This window comes from Lactuca serriola, chromosome 5 (genome assembly GCF_051521515.1).
Source record: "Lactuca serriola cultivar US96UC23 chromosome 5, Lser_US96UC23_V15, whole genome shotgun sequence".
Taxonomy (NCBI): domain Eukaryota; kingdom Viridiplantae; phylum Streptophyta; class Magnoliopsida; order Asterales; family Asteraceae; genus Lactuca; species Lactuca serriola.
Window position 1 is genome coordinate 272,480,442 of NC_136412.1, and position 18,406 is coordinate 272,498,847.

Sequence of the window (18,406 nt, forward strand, 5' to 3'; positions counted from 1 at the left end):
TGAAAATAACATTTGTGGATCTAGGATATATGACATTAGAATGCATGACCCGTTGGACTCTGTTAAGGAGCTCCATCGCCTCTAGTGCGAGAAAACCAAATGTATCGAATGCAAAAGGTACAATCACATGTTGATTTTCTATACATGCATTCTCGTGCTTTACCACTTTACACGCAACGACTTTCAAAGCGGCATGTCGTGCTGTGAAATCCCAGCTCCCCAAACCAACTAGAGGAGAGATCCCAATAAGATCCACGCATGCATGCTTCCATCCTATCCATGAGTAACTCGCCGGTAAAAGTCATTCAAATGGTTGAGATTATTCAGTTATAATAGATGTATATATTATCATATAATTCAAAATAATCAATATATTATATCAATCTAGTATACACATTATTATATCAAATTTAACAACAACGTTATTGTTATAAAAAAAAATATATTTGTAAAGATGTCAACTCTATAGGTCTTTCCACGCAACGTGCGGGCATTCGTCTAGTAAACTTATAAAAAAGACATTTTTACTTGCACTATATACATTTGAAACCTCCATGATTTTTCAATTCCTTTTTAATAATTATTAGGAAGAAAAAATGATTAGGTTAAATTTGAAATTGCAGGGGCCATTTATGTAAAGTTAGATATAATAAGGATATATTTAGTAATTCGTTTACCTTGGATCAGTACTTTAATTATGGTTCTTTGTTCTTATTTTGTTTATTATTAATAATGTTTTTTCTTTTTAAAAAAAAGATATACTATTAAGGTTATAAATTTATTCTCAATTTATAGTAAAACATAAAGCATAATGAATTAAAAGGATCATATGGTGTTCTGCCACCTTCTTAACTTAAATCAAACTAATAAAAAGTTATATGAACTTTTAGTTCAAAAGTTAACTATTTTAACCAAGATTACTCTTTTAGCTTTATTCATTTCCTAGTCATAGTTCTAACATGCAATTTTGATAGTAAGATAATTAAAATAAATGCTTAAATGGAATGATGTTATAACGTTAAATTAAAGGAAAGTAGGTTGCCACTAAATGAAAATAGGTTGTAATTATAACGCCAACAAAAAAGAACCAAAAAATCATAAAACAATAGGATTTTCTAAAATGATACGAATCCTAAAGCTTATGAGGTCACAAGTGAAGAGAATCATCCAACAAAAAACAATCGGAGACTTACATAGCGGATTAATGTTGCTAAATAGAAAGGAATTGGTTCAGGGATTATACCTTTAGTGGAACAGATAAAACCAATTTCTCAAGCCAGACAATGAGACAAACATTGCTCTGTACTCCATTAAGTTTGTTTATATGCTTAGCGTACATGTTTTTACGTGTATTCGACCAAATGGTATCAAATAAAAGATAAACATGTAAATTTAAAGAAAAAAAATTAGAGAAACATAAATTTTTGATAATCAAGTCACAGCTGGTTTATGCCTCTGATGATATAGGTACTCCATTAGTCTTTGTCAATCCATGCCACATCTGCTTACTGGAAATTGTTGAATACTTTGCCTTGAATGGAGTTGCTAATGTAGATGTTCAAAGCAAAAACCTCTTCCTTATTCATACCATCACCGGACTTCCCATTAATTAATACAATTCCTGGAAATTAAGAAAAATATATATTTTTCATTTGAAGTATACATTTATTTCAGTTTAAAACATGCATATGCACAAATCAAATAGGGAAAACATATCCAATATGAACCACTAATGGCTTTCCTTCACCATGCACAAAAACATGTCTACCTTTACTTTCCATTGTTACACTGTGCACAAAAAAACATGTCTTAACTCTGATTACCATCATCCTTCCAAATTGAACTTACATAATTAGATTCTTAGACTGCAAAACATAAACTTACTTTAATTGGTTTGTTTATTATAGCAACACCGATAAGAGAATACAACATATACACATTGTAAAAGGAGAAAGATAATAATTTATAACATAGAAACAACTAACATGATACAATACATAAAAAAAAATCAGTCAGGCAGTTATGAATCCAGAGATCATAATCAAAGTTCCATGTCTTCTAAGAGAGTTCAAATGTGTGGTCCAATGTGGCCTTGGTTAAACTGGGACCAAAAAGTTGTAGAGGTCCATTTCAAAAGATAAAAGAAACTGTTCAACATTAAGTTTATAAAAAAGTACTTAATCTTGTTAAAGCAGTTTCAAAATCACTTGCAAAGGCTATATATCTAAAAGTTAAAAGACCCCAAATCAAGCAACCTCATAATTTCGGCTTATAACTCTCAATCTATTAAAAGAAAATTCAGAATAGGAAACATAAATTGATAGGGTGAAATCGGTACAGAAACAAACAAACCTTATCTGGTTATGAATTGTGATTGTTCTTGACATTATTCTCTCTCTCTCTCTCTCTCTCTCTTTCTCTCTCTCTCTCTCTCTCTCTTTATATAAGCCTTTAAAATCTTGAGTTTTGTTCCCTTCATGCCTCTCAATAGTTCCTACACACTAAGTTGGTAAACATTTTTAAACAAATGATGGATTAATTGTATCAAATACTGATAATAAAGCATAAAAAACTCAACATTTCTTGTTAGATTCAACCAATTTATTATTTCTTCAAGTAAAGCATGCATAAAAGGACTAAATCAATCAAAAATTGAGTAAAACAACTATACATCATCCTTCAATCCCAAAAGGAATTCATAGTGACATTTCATCGGACACCTAATAGGCGGTAAAACTCTATCTGAAACAGATGAGAGGCAAATTTAAAATAGTCAATTGTATGCAAAACAAACTCAATATATATATATATATATATATATATATATATATATATATTGTGATGTGATGTAGAGATAAAAGACAATATATGAAGAAAAAAGAAATACATTGGTGTCAATTGGAAGTGTTAAACGATGAAGAGTGTATCAATAAGAAATCGATGGATGGAAAATCTCCTTTACAGAACTTGATTATGTTGTAGTAACTTGAATGGACCGATGATTTTGTTTGGATATGGATGATAATGATGATGTTCTTGAGATTTTTATGAATTGAAAATAAAATCGATGAAGGGCAACTTGGCACTTATCATTCCGTGTAAGAAAGGAATGAAAAAAAAGTTGGGGGTTCCATGGAATAGAAAACGCGCTTCTTGGAGGAATTTCATTCCTTCTTGAATGAATCATTCTTTATCCGTTGCCAACCAAACATATGTTTTTTCATTCCATCATATTGACTGATTCAATTCATTCCAAGATTACAGCCTACCAAACGTAGCATTAGGGATTTTGAAACCAAATCTAGAGCGATTCAAGGGACCGAGATTTGGGGTGAAGATTTTGAAGAATTATCATGGAAAGTAACCAATTTATGCATTAGATTTGGAATTCAAATTCCAAAAATCAAATCTTCAACCGTGCAATATGTGTGAGGAGTATATTTAGTATTTCACTTTGGCTTAGAAAGGTTTAGGAGACGCCGGCAAAAAATATACCGATTTATTATAATAGAGGATTCTATATCTATATTGTGCGTTCGTCATTCTATAAAAAAGTATAAATAACCCTGCGGCACTCCTTTTCCCTTATCCGGTTGACATCTAGGGTTTTAAACCCAAGAACTATATCAAAAACCCTGAATATGGCGACTCGTGTTCTCGTTCGCTCTCTCATCTCCACAGCTAATCAAGCCTTAATCTCTCGTTTCTATACCATCAGTTCCTCCTCCTCTATTCTCCGCATCCGCCCTCTTGTGGCTGTTGCCAACAATCTCCGCCACGTCTCACTGGTTGCTACCGGGATCCGTCCTTTTTCTACGAGTCTGACCAAATCTTCTCTAAACGACTCGAATCCTAATTGGTCTAATCGTCCCCCTAAGGAGACAATCCTTCTTGATGGGTGCGATTTTGAACACTGGCTTGTTGTGGTGGACAAGCCTGAAGGCGAGCCTACTAGAGATGAGATCATTGACTCCTACATCAATACCTTAGCAAAAGTCGTTGGAAGGTACTGCTTTAGATTTTGTCAATTTTTTTACAAATTCGGCTGTTTGATCTCTATTCATGTCACTGCGATAAAGTGGAATTCTATTCATATCATCCATCTCAGTATAAAGCTAGAAAATATTAGTTCTTAAGTCCTTATAGGACTAATAGGATTAGTTTCATTACAAATTTTCACAGGAAGTAACTGTAGATTGTGACATTGTGTATATATGGTATTCATGATTTCTGGGATTAATTCTACTATGTGTTTCTAGCTATGACGAAGCAAGAATGAAGATTTATTCAGTTTCAACTAGATGCTATTATGCTTTTGGAGCCCTTGTGCCTGAAGAAGACTCATATAAGATAAAAGGTGATAAGAGTTAGCTGTTTCTTTCTGTCAAATTCTCTAGTTTATGACACAAGCTCTTTAACCTTTTCTCTTTATTTTTGTTAGAGCTACCTGGTGTACGTTGGGTGCTTCCTGATTCATATTTGGATGTCAAAAACAAAGATTATGGAGGTATCACATTCCATCTACTCTTTATTATTTTGATACCAAATGCCATTCTTATGGATCCTGGTGTATGATGCTTATAAAATAAAAGCTCATTGCATTTGTCATTTGTGTTTCCATGCTATAGGGGAACCATTTATTGATGGAAAGGCTGTTCCATATGATCCAAAGTATCACGAGGAGTGGATCAGAAACAATTCTCGAGCAAATGAAAGGAACAGAAGAAACGATAGGCCTCGCAACTTTGATAGGTCAAGAAACTTTGATAGGAGAAGAGAAAACATGCAGAACAACCGCCTGCCACCCGGTGGGTCCATTGGTGGACCACCACCACCCCATGCTGGTGGTGGCATGGGAGGACCACCACCAACACCACCACCACCACCACCACCACACCATGGTGGTGGTGGTGGTCAGCCTAATTGGGGCCCTCCTCGTCCAAGTTACAACGGAGGACCACCAAACATGGGTGGTGGTGGGATGCCGCCACCAAACATGGGCGGACAAAATTACCAGCAGCAGCCAAGATATGGAGGAGCAAATGGCGGAGGTATGGGTTATCAATCTGGACCAGGGCCAAACAATTATGGATCAAATGTAGGTGGTGGAAACCCGTATCAGAGTGAGGGTATTCCTGGAAGAGACATGCCTATTTCACAGAACTATCAGTGAGTAATATAAATAGATATTGGAATCTAATTCAATTTTCTTTTAATTAAGTAGAAGACATGTTGATTCTCAGTCTAGTAGTTCATAAGATGGTTATATTATTTTGGTTTTACTTCTTTTGAGAATCACGTTGCTTAACTTATTATGTATAGCGTTTTTCACCACTAAAGTTTGGTTGGTTTTGTTGATCTTGCTTCTATGTGATTACAAATGGTGGCATTATAATTTTCATTGTGAGCAAATAGTTACAACCATGTGTAAATCTTGAGAATTCTTGAAGCTAGTCGAGAGTGAATTTGGCTAAGAAATGAGAACTGTCTTTCTGATGATAATAAATTAATAAGGGTATATTCACATCACAATATTTTGTTTGAGCTCTATATATAATAATTATATATACCTCGGACGAGTAAAATAGAAAAACAAAAAATGGATAGTGGTCATAGTGATAAGATTTTTATGAAAATATGGGTGGTTTTTTTAACACAATTTAATATTCGTGATCAAACGGATAAAAGTGACAAAATATAATGCTTTTTATGTTATTAGCCCTTTATCCAAGACTAAAAATTGATTATCTATGAATCAAAATTGAAACCATTATTCACCTTCGAATCACATAACATCATTTGCCTCCAGAACTATCATCAAAGTTGCATATAAAGGTCTTGTAACCACCACAAATACTCTTGGATCTAATAATCAACCACCCTGGCTTATGTTTATAGTTAAAAGTCTGCATCCAACAAGTGTTTTTACTTTTTACCCCCTCACAAGGTTAAGCAGATGAATGATTAGGTGGCATAGTTGTCAAAATCTCTGCTTTCTTGTTCTTGACTTCACGAATTTGATCAGCAAGAGAAATATCGTCTTTCTTTATGTCTCTCTTCAAAATCTCAAGGTCAAGTCTTTCCCAAGCTCTTTGATCTCGACTACTAAGCTGCTCATTTACAGATCTTTTCCTGTGAATCTGTCACCCAACAAAAAAAAAAAAGATCCTTATAAGTTCTTTTGTCTGTGCAAAAACATAAATACCCTCATCATAGAAATAATCCCAAAAAGCTTCATGATTTAAATGATGTTGAATTACAAGCTTTTACCTTTGTTAATCTCTCTTTCAGTTTCAAATCTTCAGCTGCTGCCAACTCCTCTTTTTCTTTTTTTGATTTCTTCTTCACTAACCCTTTTACTTTGGCCACCCGTTTCTTTAAAGTAAGCTTCACCTTTTCAGCTTTTGCTTTTGCTCTTCTCTCAGCTCGTATTTGTGCCATTTCCTTTGCTTTTGCCACGTCAGCAGCACGTTGAAGCTGTTGAAGAACAATCTCTCTTTCAATCTTCTCATAGCTGTCCCAATCCAGTTCTTTCTGATCATGTCCTCCATTTTTAGCAGCTTTTGCAATGCTTTCAGCCCACAATGATATAAACCTCTCACCTGATCTTTTTATCTTCAATCGCTCTCTCCATTGTTTTGTAATTGTTTTGCGTATTTTTGCCTTAGTTTCCTCACTGCAGATACATATATGCATATATGTAAATCACTATGTTTTATGGAATTATGGATTCTGATCTCTTTATAGCTAAATATGGGAATTGATAATCATACCTAAGAGTTCGAGGACATTCAGACATTTTCTTTCTTACCTGAAAAACACAAGCATCTATAAGTGAAAGACCAGTATAATGCAAGAAAATTATGTGGGACCTATGTTTAAATGATATATTTAAACCAACAGCCCCTTACATGACTTCACACCTTGGGGTCTTTTAAAGCTTCTTTAGTTCTCTGACTGATCAACTCACGAGTCCCTGTATGAAAGAACTTTACAATTAATTGAAGTGTTCAAATTCTATGGATTTTGGTATCCTATTTGCTAAAAGATTCTTTACCTGCAGTGTGTTTCTTGCCTTTGTTCCATGGAACCCTTCCCCTGTTTGCTAATCCAATTTTCATCCTTCTTTCCATTTCGTTCTTATCTTTATCTGATCTTTGTTCGATAAAAAAGTTATCTGAATCTGTCTCTTTTGCCGTAGATTCCCTTTCAAGGTAGCTGGAATTAAATTGATTTCTTGATTCCAAGAAGTTTGATGCCTTATTTGAATGAGTATTGCAGTGAAATAATCTACGTAATTGACCTTCTCTGGAAGAACTAACATATACCAAATTGGGAGATAAAGTGTAATCCAGCGGCGTCACAAAATGATAAAAAGATTGTGAAGAACAGGTGTTTGGGACCAGACTGTTGTTTGCATAAGTAACAGATAAATTCCTGAAGAAAGAAACCATCGTCAGCAGTAGAATAACCTTATTTAAAGGACACATTAATTGTGTTCAATTTGATACGTAATCGACTAACAAAGCTATAAACATTGTAACATACAATTGACAATAAATTAGAGCGTACCCACATAAACATACATATAGAGAGTTAACAGAATCGTGGTTTGGGATGAAGTAATTAGAAGGGGATGAGCTTACAAAGGAGAGGACAGCATCTCTGAGACAAATGGTCGAACAGTTGGTAGTCAAACATCGAAATGGAGGAACGAAGTAAACTGTTTGTGGCTTCAAAGATAAACCGAATTGCTGATATGTGTACGTCGATTCATCGGTAGATGAGAATCACCTGGTAGAATTTATGTCGAACCAGTCGTTAGTGATATGACTGGATAGGGAGAAGAACCAGACGTTTTTTCCTCGCAACTGCTCTTCTGAAACCCTCAAGGCGTACCCTGTTTGGCCTGTTTTAAGCATTTTATTGATATGGCACTTCAACTCCAAAACTTTGTATTTATGCTAATGTCACCCCTCAACTTGATTGATTGGAAATTTTATCATTTGTAATTATTTACATTCTAATTCTAGAATCTAAAACTATATGTAAAAAATGTGGTACTTATGCAAGTAGGATGAAAGTTCATTTAAAATTGTCGTTAAAAAGCCAAACAAAAACTATCTAATATGCGAGAAAATTTGCTTGGATCGAATTTGAAAAAGAACAATGGGAACAAAGGGGCAAACTGGTGGGGTCATTTAAATTCGAAGGTTAAATCTGTCATTTAATAAAATTAAAAAGGGTTATAATGAGCCGGCGTGAATGCAAAATCCAAAATAGCACATGGACCCCTTTACTTTCAGGATTTTACAAATTAAACCCTATCCCACACCATTCAAGAAAACAACCAACTCTGCCATTCTCGCTACAATCTTCACTAGGATTTTTGTAGTTGAATGAATCCCTCCGATAAGTCATCGAACCTTTCACCCAGAACAGCTTTCTGAAATCGTTTTAACAGCTTCCATCCGTCACGCGGACGTCCTTGACGCCGTTAGATCAATCGCCGACCATGATCTCAACCAACACAAACTATTTATACGCAGCCTGGTTGGAAAACAACCACCGACAAACTCCGCGCTTTATTTGCTACATACGCCATTGTGATTGTCGATAAGGTTACCGGAAATAGTCAAGGCTACGGTTTTGTTACGTATAGAGATGGCGCATTAGTGGCTTTAATGGAACCTAGCTAGCAATCAAATTGATGGGAGAATGACTATTAGTCGGCTTCGTTCTGCTGGGTTTACGAATGGGGTTACAACCTGGCGAATTCACAAACCAACCCTAGATGTGTCGTTCGTTGATTGATGTAGGGTGCTATGGCTTCGTTGATTCATCCGATGGGCATCAACTCAATTGTGGATTTGCTGATGATAATAAAAGAGTAAATCCTAGCGGTATGCCTTCACCGCCAGCTGCCACCCCCCCCCCCCCCCCCCCCCAAGTTCAAGGATCAGGTGATGTTGCTCAGCCCTAAGTAATGAATTTGAACCAGAAAAGCTCAATGCAGGGTTCTTTTGCATCACATTTTGGTGGTGGAGGACCTGGTGGCGCTTCTTCTTATATGGTGGATTACTTATGTTAATTTGTTTAGGTAACTACCATTTTTTATAATTGTGGTGAATGATTAGTTGATTACCATGCATGTTGCTCTTTTGAACACTAGTTATATATGTATCAATATGCTTTTTCTATGAGTTCATAATGGTAGTAGTCATCGTATCTAGTGGCTTGTTAGTTTCTTTTGCATACTTACACATTGTGTGTTTTAAGAACACTTATGTCCCTTAATTGTAAAATATATTGCCACAGCCTTAGAACCAAATGTTTAATAAACTAATGTTCAACAAAATAAGCTCAAGAACGTAAAAACATAAAGTAAAAACCTCCTTGATTAGTTGAACAAATCAACAAAGTTTACAGAGATTAGCACTACTTTAGCTCCATTGATGCTTGTGTATGAAGATTGAGATGTGTTCTTGAATCCTTCAGTCTTTCTCCCAAAATTTCAATTTATAACCCCCATTTCCTCTCCAAAAATTGTTTTTAAATACATGGAGAGTAATCAAACTTTTCTATATTCTACAAATAATATCAAGAAACACGATAATCCTGTAACAAAACCGCATACAAAATTTCATTCCACGTGTCGGGAATTCCCGGTAAACACCAATGAATGCAATCCGCATAGTTTTTCGGATCTGATCTTTGCTCTTTTGTCAACAATTTCCCTTTCCTTTCACCATAAACCGATGCATGACCATCTTTCCTATACTCCGACAATTGGGTAATATTTAATAATCTCACATCAACCCTCAACTTTCCCAAAACATCTTTAACAATCCCCATAATATCAAGATTTGAACCGGTTCCCCAATACGGTCTTTGTATAGGTTCCGATTCACCGAAACAATTCCCATCATCTCCATTCTTCCACTCCCAGCTCCTGTAATATCCGATTTCACCTTTTCATTATCAATCATTCCCAAGGGTACTAACGTAAATTACTCACCATAAGTGTGTTGGAGACATAGTCATGAAGAAAACTTTCTGTGAATGAGAGTTAATACTTGTTTCGATCCACTTTCCCCAAGTTTCCATTGCTCTTTTGTACGCTATGGTTACATTGTACTCCTCAACATGTTCTAGATCTCCAAACCTGAAATATTTTTGAGTAAAGTTTTGATTTTTATCTTGAAAACGTGTAAAAAGGTAGTGAAGGGCGAAGAACTAACGTGGCATTGATTGTGGGTTTATACATCCACCACACGTAGCTTTCATAGACCAATATATCAACTCCTTCCCATTGTTTACTATGGTTAGATATGGAGTCAAGTCTGACTAACCGTTTCATCACTGTATGATTCGTTGCATGATCTGAAATAGACTCGACTAGAAATGGAGCCCAGTAGAACTCAATAGATGCATTGTATTCCTAATACATTACCAGTAGAAATTGCGTAATGTACAACAACAACTGCATAAGATACATGTGTTAAGTTTACAACAGATTACCTCAGCTCTGAAAATCTTTCTTGGAGGGTCTCTTCGAAGAGACTTCTTGCCTTCAGGAATCACAGATTGCACCAAACACACCATTGAGTCAAACATGCTTCTTTGTACAGAATCCCCTACAAACATGAGTCTTTTGTCCCTCAAAATCTCCAACAATTTCAAAGCATTAAACCTATCAAAAACATATCAATTGTCAAAATCAAAACAAAGAAGTTAAATTCAAGGTGTTTGTTTTCTTAGAGGTAAAATAGATGTGGACTAAAAGACTGTTTGTTTTTGAGTTTAGAGTTTGACTGACCTTGGTAAATTGCATCCATCGGGTTGCCATTTCCACTTCTGATATGACGAATCTGGCCTCCCGTTTTTCAGGCAGGTCACTTGTTTGACCAAAAGCGGGCAGCTTTCTTCTGTGTAAAGCGGGTACGACCCGTTTCCCTGAACCCATTTCCCTTCAAAGATATTGCAGCCGTCTTTTATGGTTTCTTCATCGGAGACACGAATGGGTGGTCTGATGACACGATAACCACCACTCAGTGGTCGGAAAAAGGCGCAGGTGTGGTGGCTGTTTTGTAAATTGTCCAAGACAATCCGTAGGGACCCGAGGAATAGAACTGATGCGAGTGCAGCCGGGAATAGGTAGTGGGCCCGGAAGGGTAAATTTGTCATTTGTACTTGTAGAGTAGTGTTTGAAGTAGTGGAATGAAGGAAAGGTAGGTTTTATTTATGTTGGTAGCGAGTGAGAGTTGACTTGGGTTCGAAGCAAGAGATGACAAAGTTATTCATGCAACAACCGGTTGGTGATTAGTGAGACTTCAAGTCTGGTGTTTGTATGTGTTAATGAGGTTTGTTTAAGAAAGTATCATTGTTTTATATTTGTTTATTGGTTGTAAGATCTTGTGATTTCTATTATTTATATAAATAACATGATTAGTTAACTTGTTAATTTTAGTAATCTCCAATCAAATTTAATTATTTGAAATTTGACAACGCCTGTCTAATTAAGTGTAGATTAGTCTAATAAAAAGAAATGAATCTAAGCTTTTGGCAGTTTCTTGAAATCAATAAAATATTAAAATTTCTTTCTTATGAATTTTGAGTGCCTTGTGTTCGAGTTAATTGTGTTATACGTCAACTAGATAGATCTAAATTGGGTTGGAGCCGGTCCTAAAACCGGTTTAAAATTGGTTCGTTTCTAAACCCACTTTAAAGTTTAAACAACATGAAAATTTAGAATTGGGTTAATGACCTAGAAAGGTAATGAACTTTTGTCTTTGTTCATATTTAGGTAACCATATTTTTTTTGTTCACATTTGACCATTGAACTTGTTTGACATGTTCAAAATAGGATAATATGACCGGTGATTACAGTAATATTACCCTATTATGAACATGTCAAACAAGTTTATTGGTCAAATGTGTACGGAAAAAACATATATGATTACCTAAATACGGACAAAAACCAAAGTTTCTTACCCATTTTGGTAATACTGGACAAGAACCGTCTTAGGGAATGTGTGTCCTGCGATCAGGCTCCGACAGTTAATGAACAATTAGGTTGGTCTTGGTCTAACCCAGTTTAGTCCCGGCTGGTCATGGGCTAAGCTATGTTGCTCGGTCTTTAAAACACATACAACCGAGCCCCTTAAGCGTATACAACCTAACCCCTAACTAGCTGGGCCTAAACTAGCCCAAGACTTAACCATTTCCTTATACACAAGTCCGGACAACCTAATTTCATTTCACATCAATGGATCTTATGACTACTTGCACTTAACATAGAACCCAACATTACCAAAATAGGTAAGGAACCTTGGTTTTTGTCCATATTTAAGTAACCATGTTTTTTTAGTAAACATTTGACCGGTAAACTTGTTTGACATGTTTATAATAGGGTAATGTTACCGCTAATTACCGATCATATTACCATATTTTAAACAGGTCAAACAAGTTCAATGGTCAAATGTGAACGAAAAAAACATGGTTACCTAAATATGGACAAAGACCAAAGTTCATTACCTTTCTAAGTCATTAACTCTTTAGGATTCTAGTTTTAAAAAATGTTGATATAATTAGACATTGTTTTAAGTTGTAAAAGAAGTTTTGACTTAGATTTATAGTTGGATAAGGTGGGTCTTATCATTATTATTTTTTTCTAAATATTAAAATAGAGTAAAAGTAAATAGGAAAATGAAAATTTTAAGCAAATAGTACAATTATAATTTTGGCTAGGGACCATACTGTAAGAAAATAAAGTTATAAGGTTTGACACCTGTCAGTTTTTCGATAGTTAACTGAAGTTGCAAACTTGATAAATTTACAAGGACTATTTCTGAAATTTTGTTAAATATAGGTGCCACTAATTCATTCTTCGATTTTATTATTGGGACGGGTATTTTATTATTGGGACAGGTATTTGTCTTTGTCCCGTCCTAGATATCTACATTTATAGAATAGTTGTGTTGCATGGAACAAGAAAATTTGGTTATCGATGTTCGATCATTGCTTCGTATAGTTGATCACTGAATCATCACGAAACGTTTTTCAAGGGGTGCGAGGTGTACAGTCATCCGTAACTTATATATTGGCTGGCAATCGGCAATCCTGTAATCCAAAGACAAAAACTTATGTTTCATCGTTTTGTTTCAATTCCAAGATCTCACGTTAACATTAAAAACTACAAAAGCTCATATTTTAAAATTTTGGCTTAAAATCAAAATTTGCATTTGGGCTAATAATAGGCTAATGTAGATTTGTGGCAAGCTATAACTCACATAACTATGAAAAGTTAGTGAACAACTTTGTTTTCAAGAATTTTAGGAGAGCCTCATAATTCCTATAAATATGTAAAATTAATATCCTATTATCGTTCTTTTGTCTTGATTGTTTTATAGTATTAACGGATTTTGTTTATATAAATAAAAAATATATTTAGGACTCCATTTTGACTTTCGCATAAGGAGCTTTAAATTAATGAGACGTCCATGTGTAGGCATGCCTTAATGGGTTGGATCATGCCTCATGGTGTATGATGTGATATTGATGGGTTTCAAGCCTAGTCAAAGACCAAAATAATGGCCAACGGAAACAACAATTCTAATCTAATAGACCCGAAACAACATATCTAACTCAACAATCTATGCAACTCATTAGGACACAATGAAACGAAAACATACCTTGGATTTCTTTATAGATTTCTTCTTTTGATGAGCCAGTTGATTGACCTAGAGAACCCAACAAAAAGTTCATATTCTATAATCACAGCCAAGAAGCAAAGTAAAAGCATATCTAACCAATCCTCGAACTGTGACCTGCAAACCGAATCAAAATCTCAATTTTGTAACTGACCACAACGTGGTGATCAGGGTGTCACATCGTTGGAACTACACTTTGGGATTCTTTAGGGTTTTGAGGGTTCCAAACTTTGGTAGCTGAAAGGTATTTTTTTCACAAGTATCAAAACCGGATTTGGAGCCCTCATTATATAGAGTAATGATTTAAAACCCTAAAGATAATTACTAAATAAAATAATAATTATTATATGTGGAATTCAAATTATTCTGGAATATTCTGTATTCCATTATTTTCTAATTGATTAATTAAACTATTAATTAATTAACAAAACAAGTCTATCATATAAACATCTTTTCAGTTCCGCTTTATTTTGCTCTTACGTGTAACCCAAAAGGACATTGCTATTTATAGTAATATTATTGGGTTTGTTATGGCTATGGGTACTAATCTCCATAAGCTCTCACTTGCACTTAGACATCAACAATTAACCGGTCTAATACTTACTAGGAACAAAAGTGAGTGACAGTCCAATGCAACTATTGTGCTTATAACAACTTTGCTATAAACAACTCTAAGACTGATAACTTTAAATTCCTTTGATCTTCATGGTATCTTATTATGATTTAGAGACATGGATCTAGGGTTAATCTCATGGTTTAGGATAATATTTCCTGATACCGACTTGTGGTGACCTTCAAAATGACTATTAAATCAAATCAACATAGTCTCAACTTGGCCTAACATTTGTTGTTAAGAAAAAATCAACGAGGGTCCAGATATCTAGTTCTTTATTTATGGCAGAAGGATCAAATAAACTTTGACTACATAGGTAAATACTATTCCTCATGCGATATCTAGTCAAACCCTATATGGGTGCCTGTTACGGACAACGTTGGAGAAAGACCAATGTACCAGATTGTAGAACAAAACCTTATGCATCTCCATTTGAAGAATAAGAAATACAATCGTCTTAATTTACTCATTACGTGATCCATGGAGTAATCTTTAAGCATGATTACTCCAATACTTAAAATCTCCATTTTTAAGTACTCATTAGTATTGGTTGCGTGGCTTTGCTATGTTCATCCCTATGAACAATTGACAAATACTATGACAATATTAATTCACTTTTATCTTCCAAGAGTAGGATGATTGTGGAAATTTGAATAATAAAATAATATTTTGGAAGTGTTTCTAAACATGCAAAAGTAGGAACACAAATAATATGAGCAAACATAGTAACTTATTATTAATAATCACCAAAAGCATAGTATCTAAAATGTTCCAAATGATTAAACTACAAATTATATAATCAAACCAATTCACTAGAAAATCCAATGCCAATAAAACTTTTATGAACATCATGCTTAATCTATGATAATGGTTTGGTGAGCAGATCAACTCGATTATCTTCTGATGGTACTTTGATCACAATGATGTCTCCATCTTCAACTAGCTTCCTTATATAGTGGAACTTTCCCTGTATATGTCTTGTGCACTTATGATCTCGAGGTTATTTAGCTAAGACAACTACAAGCTCGTTATCACAAAAGATCTTAACCGATTCGGCTATGCTAGGAACAACACCCAAATCATTGATGAACTTCTTTAGCCACATTGACTCTTTGGCTGCTTCATTGGCCACAATATACTCTGACTCTGTAGTTGAGTCTGTTGTAGTCTCTTGCTTGGAACTCCTCCAAGTCACTGTTCCTCCATTCAACATGAATACAAAACCAGACTGTGATATGAAATTATCCCTGTTAGTTTGGAAACTTGCATCCACATACCCTTTGATGCTTAACTCTTCTTTACCACCATAAACCAGAAACATATATTTAGTCCTCCTAAGATACTTCAAAATGTTCTTGACTGCGGTCCAATTACTTTCACCAAGATTGCCTTGATAACGACTCGTCATACTAATGGTGTATGCGACTTCTGGCCTTGTACATATCATGACGTATATGATCGATCATATAGCCAAAGCATATGAGACTTGACTCATTCTATCTAGTTCTTCAGCAGTACTGGGACATTGGGTTTTACTCAAAACCGTGTCACGTTGCATAGGTACAAATCCCTTCTTAGATTCTTCCATCTTGAATTTCTTCAGGATTTTATGTAAGTTTATATTTTGGCAAAGTCTTTTTAGTTGCCTAGATCTATCCCTATAGATCTTAATACCAAGTATGTAAGCATCTTCTCCCAAGTCCTTCATAGTGAAACTCTTCCCAAGCCAAACTTTTATAAAATTCAATGTTGTAATGTTATTTCCTATTAGAAAAATGTCATCGGCATATAAGACAAGGAAGACAACCACTGTCCACTAAATCTAACATACACATATTGTTCATATTCATTTCTTAAGAAACTGAACTCTTTGATTTCTCATCGAAACGGATGTTCCACATGCGAGGTGCTTGTTTGAGTCCATAAATAGACTTTTCAAGCTTGCATACCATATTATATTAGTAGACTTAGATTGTACAAAACCTTATGGCTGATCCATGTAAGCATCCTCAGTCAGTTTTACATTAGGGAAAACAAGTTTTACATCCATTTTCCATATTTCATATTCATGAAATGCAGTTATGACAAGTAGTATCCTAATAGAGTTAATCATAGCTACTGGTGAGAAAGTTTCTATAACACCCGGTTTCGAATAATTTCTTAATTCAGGGTTGTGGACCGAAATTCGATCAAGAAAAGATTTGGGCCTTAAGGAAGTAAATTTTAGACCTTATTGAAGGTTGATAATGTTGATAGTGAGATCTAAACCTTTGACTTGTGTGTTGGACTGAAGGGTAGAAAGGGAAAGGTTATAGGTCGGGTTCCTTGCATGGATTAGAGTTTTAGTTGGACATGTGTTAAGATAAAATTAATTGGATAGTATTGTGGGGCTCTTCAATACCTTTCGGTGCATATAAAGATCGCCAAAAACGAAGTTGAAACGAAGAAGTTATGACTGTTTGAAGTTAAGTTGTAAAAAGGAGTATTGACACTACGCATGGTGTACATTAGGTACGTAGGGCGTAATGGATAAAGGGTGGGACGTATTTTTAATAGGCTACGTATGGTGTAGCCTATGTTATGCAGGGCGTAACTACGTAGAGTAAAAACCCTATTTTGAGGGGTTTGAGCCCTATTTAGGGAATCTAACCCCTTGGGATCCTTCTTATCACCGACATCCACCCTCTTGAGCTTTTAACTCGAAACCCTAGCCATCTTGTGATGATTTTGAAGCATTTGAGTGTTTTCTAGTGTGTTTTGTGAAGAATGAGATCATTTAAGGTGTGTTTAGTAGTCTAAAGCTTGTAGATCCAGACTCTACTCTTCTTCAACATCCTCCATGAGGTATAAAGCTTGAACCTTGATAATTTGTTATATAGATCTAGCTTGTTATGTATTTTAAAAGCCTTTTGTCCCTTGTTCTTGGGTCTAGTGAGTATGAGCTACTCCAAGCATCATGAGTGGCATTTTCTAGCATTTTTGAGCTTGTACAATGATAAAAATGGGAGCTTGGTCACTCTTATCCTTCCATGCATGAGTATTTGGGTTTTAGGGTGTGTTTTGGACTTGTGGTTTGGTATTGTTCTATTTTAACCCATGCAAAGGCATAAAGTTAGGAACTTTATCACTCTATACGTTTATTAGGAACATAACATACTTTGTGTATGTACTGCGTACCACTACGCATGGCGTAGATTAATTACGCATGACATAATCCTGCTAGAGTTGACTTTGACTTTTGTTGACCGTTGACTTTTTGACCAAGTTTGGCCTTCTGTATAGCAGGCTTGTGGATGAATCCAGGTTGGGGGTTGCGTTAGAGCCTCGATGCCTGTTCTTGTATGATGAAATCTTTAGGGTTCGAAGCATGACCCGAACATCTGATTGGGAATTCAGTCAGATGCAGGTTTGACTCGGGATATTAGGGTTGAGATGATTTGAATGTGGTAAGACTGTGGTTGGTTAGTAGGGATGCAAGATGGCGAGGGGATCATAACATTTATAAGTTTCAGGTAACCTATCATTTGAGGTGGTCACGAGCGTAAAAGGGGATCATTGCGTGCCTTGGGGACGATGGATATGATTTTCGAGGAGCATTTCTCTGTTTTAGGTTGAGGATCGTTGAGGTCCGAGGCGGGGTCGGGCTTGTGTAGCTCTTGATGGGTGGGACCCGTGGGCGATGCCATGTGTATATGGCAATACAGGTGGGATCTGGTTGAGACCGTTAGGTCAAGGTTTTGAATCTTGGTTGAAGGATTATGTGTGGTCAGTGAGTGACACAGATGGATTCTTAGGCTAGGATATCCATGTCTTTTGGACTCTTGGGAACCTGGTGGATGTACATGTGCGAGACTAGTATTCTCAGCGATGGTTTGGGAACCTTTATATCCTTGATTAGTGATGGGTTGTTGTGAGTCAGGAGGTTTCAGGTGAAATGCACGTGTAGATCCTTGGATCTCGGGTTATGAGTTAGGTACAAAGTTGTTTTTTGGCGATAACTCGCATTGGGAATTGCAGGTGTTGGTGTGCAAGGTCTTCATTTAAGTGGGATGAGAATTAAGGAATATGTATGCCAAGGGTA

The 18,406-nt window shown here is 35.6% G+C and overlaps 3 protein-coding genes across 3 annotated transcripts; 1 reads left to right on the forward strand and 2 right to left on the reverse strand.

Annotated features, from left to right (window-relative positions):
• The first annotated feature begins 3,548 nt into the window (after window positions 1-3,548).
• Window positions 3,549-5,358, forward strand: LOC145054322 (multiple organellar RNA editing factor 8, chloroplastic/mitochondrial-like). Its single transcript, XM_079002482.1, has 4 exons — window positions 3,549-4,006; window positions 4,260-4,357; window positions 4,442-4,507; window positions 4,629-5,358. The coding sequence occupies exons 1-4, from the start codon at window positions 3,642-3,644 to the stop codon at window positions 5,171-5,173; spliced, it is 1,074 nt and encodes a 357-aa protein (XP_078858608.1). The 5' UTR covers window positions 3,549-3,641; the 3' UTR covers window positions 5,174-5,358.
• Window positions 5,359-5,688: 330 nt separating this feature from the next.
• On the reverse strand, window positions 5,689-7,900 carry LOC145054321 (histone-lysine N-methyltransferase, H3 lysine-79 specific-like protein). Its single transcript, XM_079002481.1, has 6 exons — window positions 7,647-7,900; window positions 7,058-7,437; window positions 6,924-6,976; window positions 6,774-6,811; window positions 6,271-6,676; window positions 5,689-6,140 (listed from the first exon to the last, which is right to left on the reverse strand). Exons 1-6 carry the CDS (start codon window positions 7,661-7,663, stop codon window positions 5,949-5,951), a joined length of 1,086 nt encoding a protein of 361 aa, XP_078858607.1. The 5' UTR covers window positions 7,664-7,900; the 3' UTR covers window positions 5,689-5,948.
• A 1,472-nt stretch (window positions 7,901-9,372) lies between these two features.
• On the reverse strand, window positions 9,373-11,221 carry TBL31 (trichome birefringence-like protein (DUF828)). The gene is made up of 5 exons (XM_079002483.1): window positions 10,820-11,221; window positions 10,522-10,693; window positions 10,242-10,441; window positions 10,019-10,165; window positions 9,373-9,952 (listed from the first exon to the last, which is right to left on the reverse strand). Exons 1-5 carry the CDS (start codon window positions 11,185-11,187, stop codon window positions 9,601-9,603), a joined length of 1,239 nt encoding a protein of 412 aa, XP_078858609.1. The 5' UTR covers window positions 11,188-11,221; the 3' UTR covers window positions 9,373-9,600.
• Between the last annotated feature and the right edge of the window lie 7,185 nt (window positions 11,222-18,406).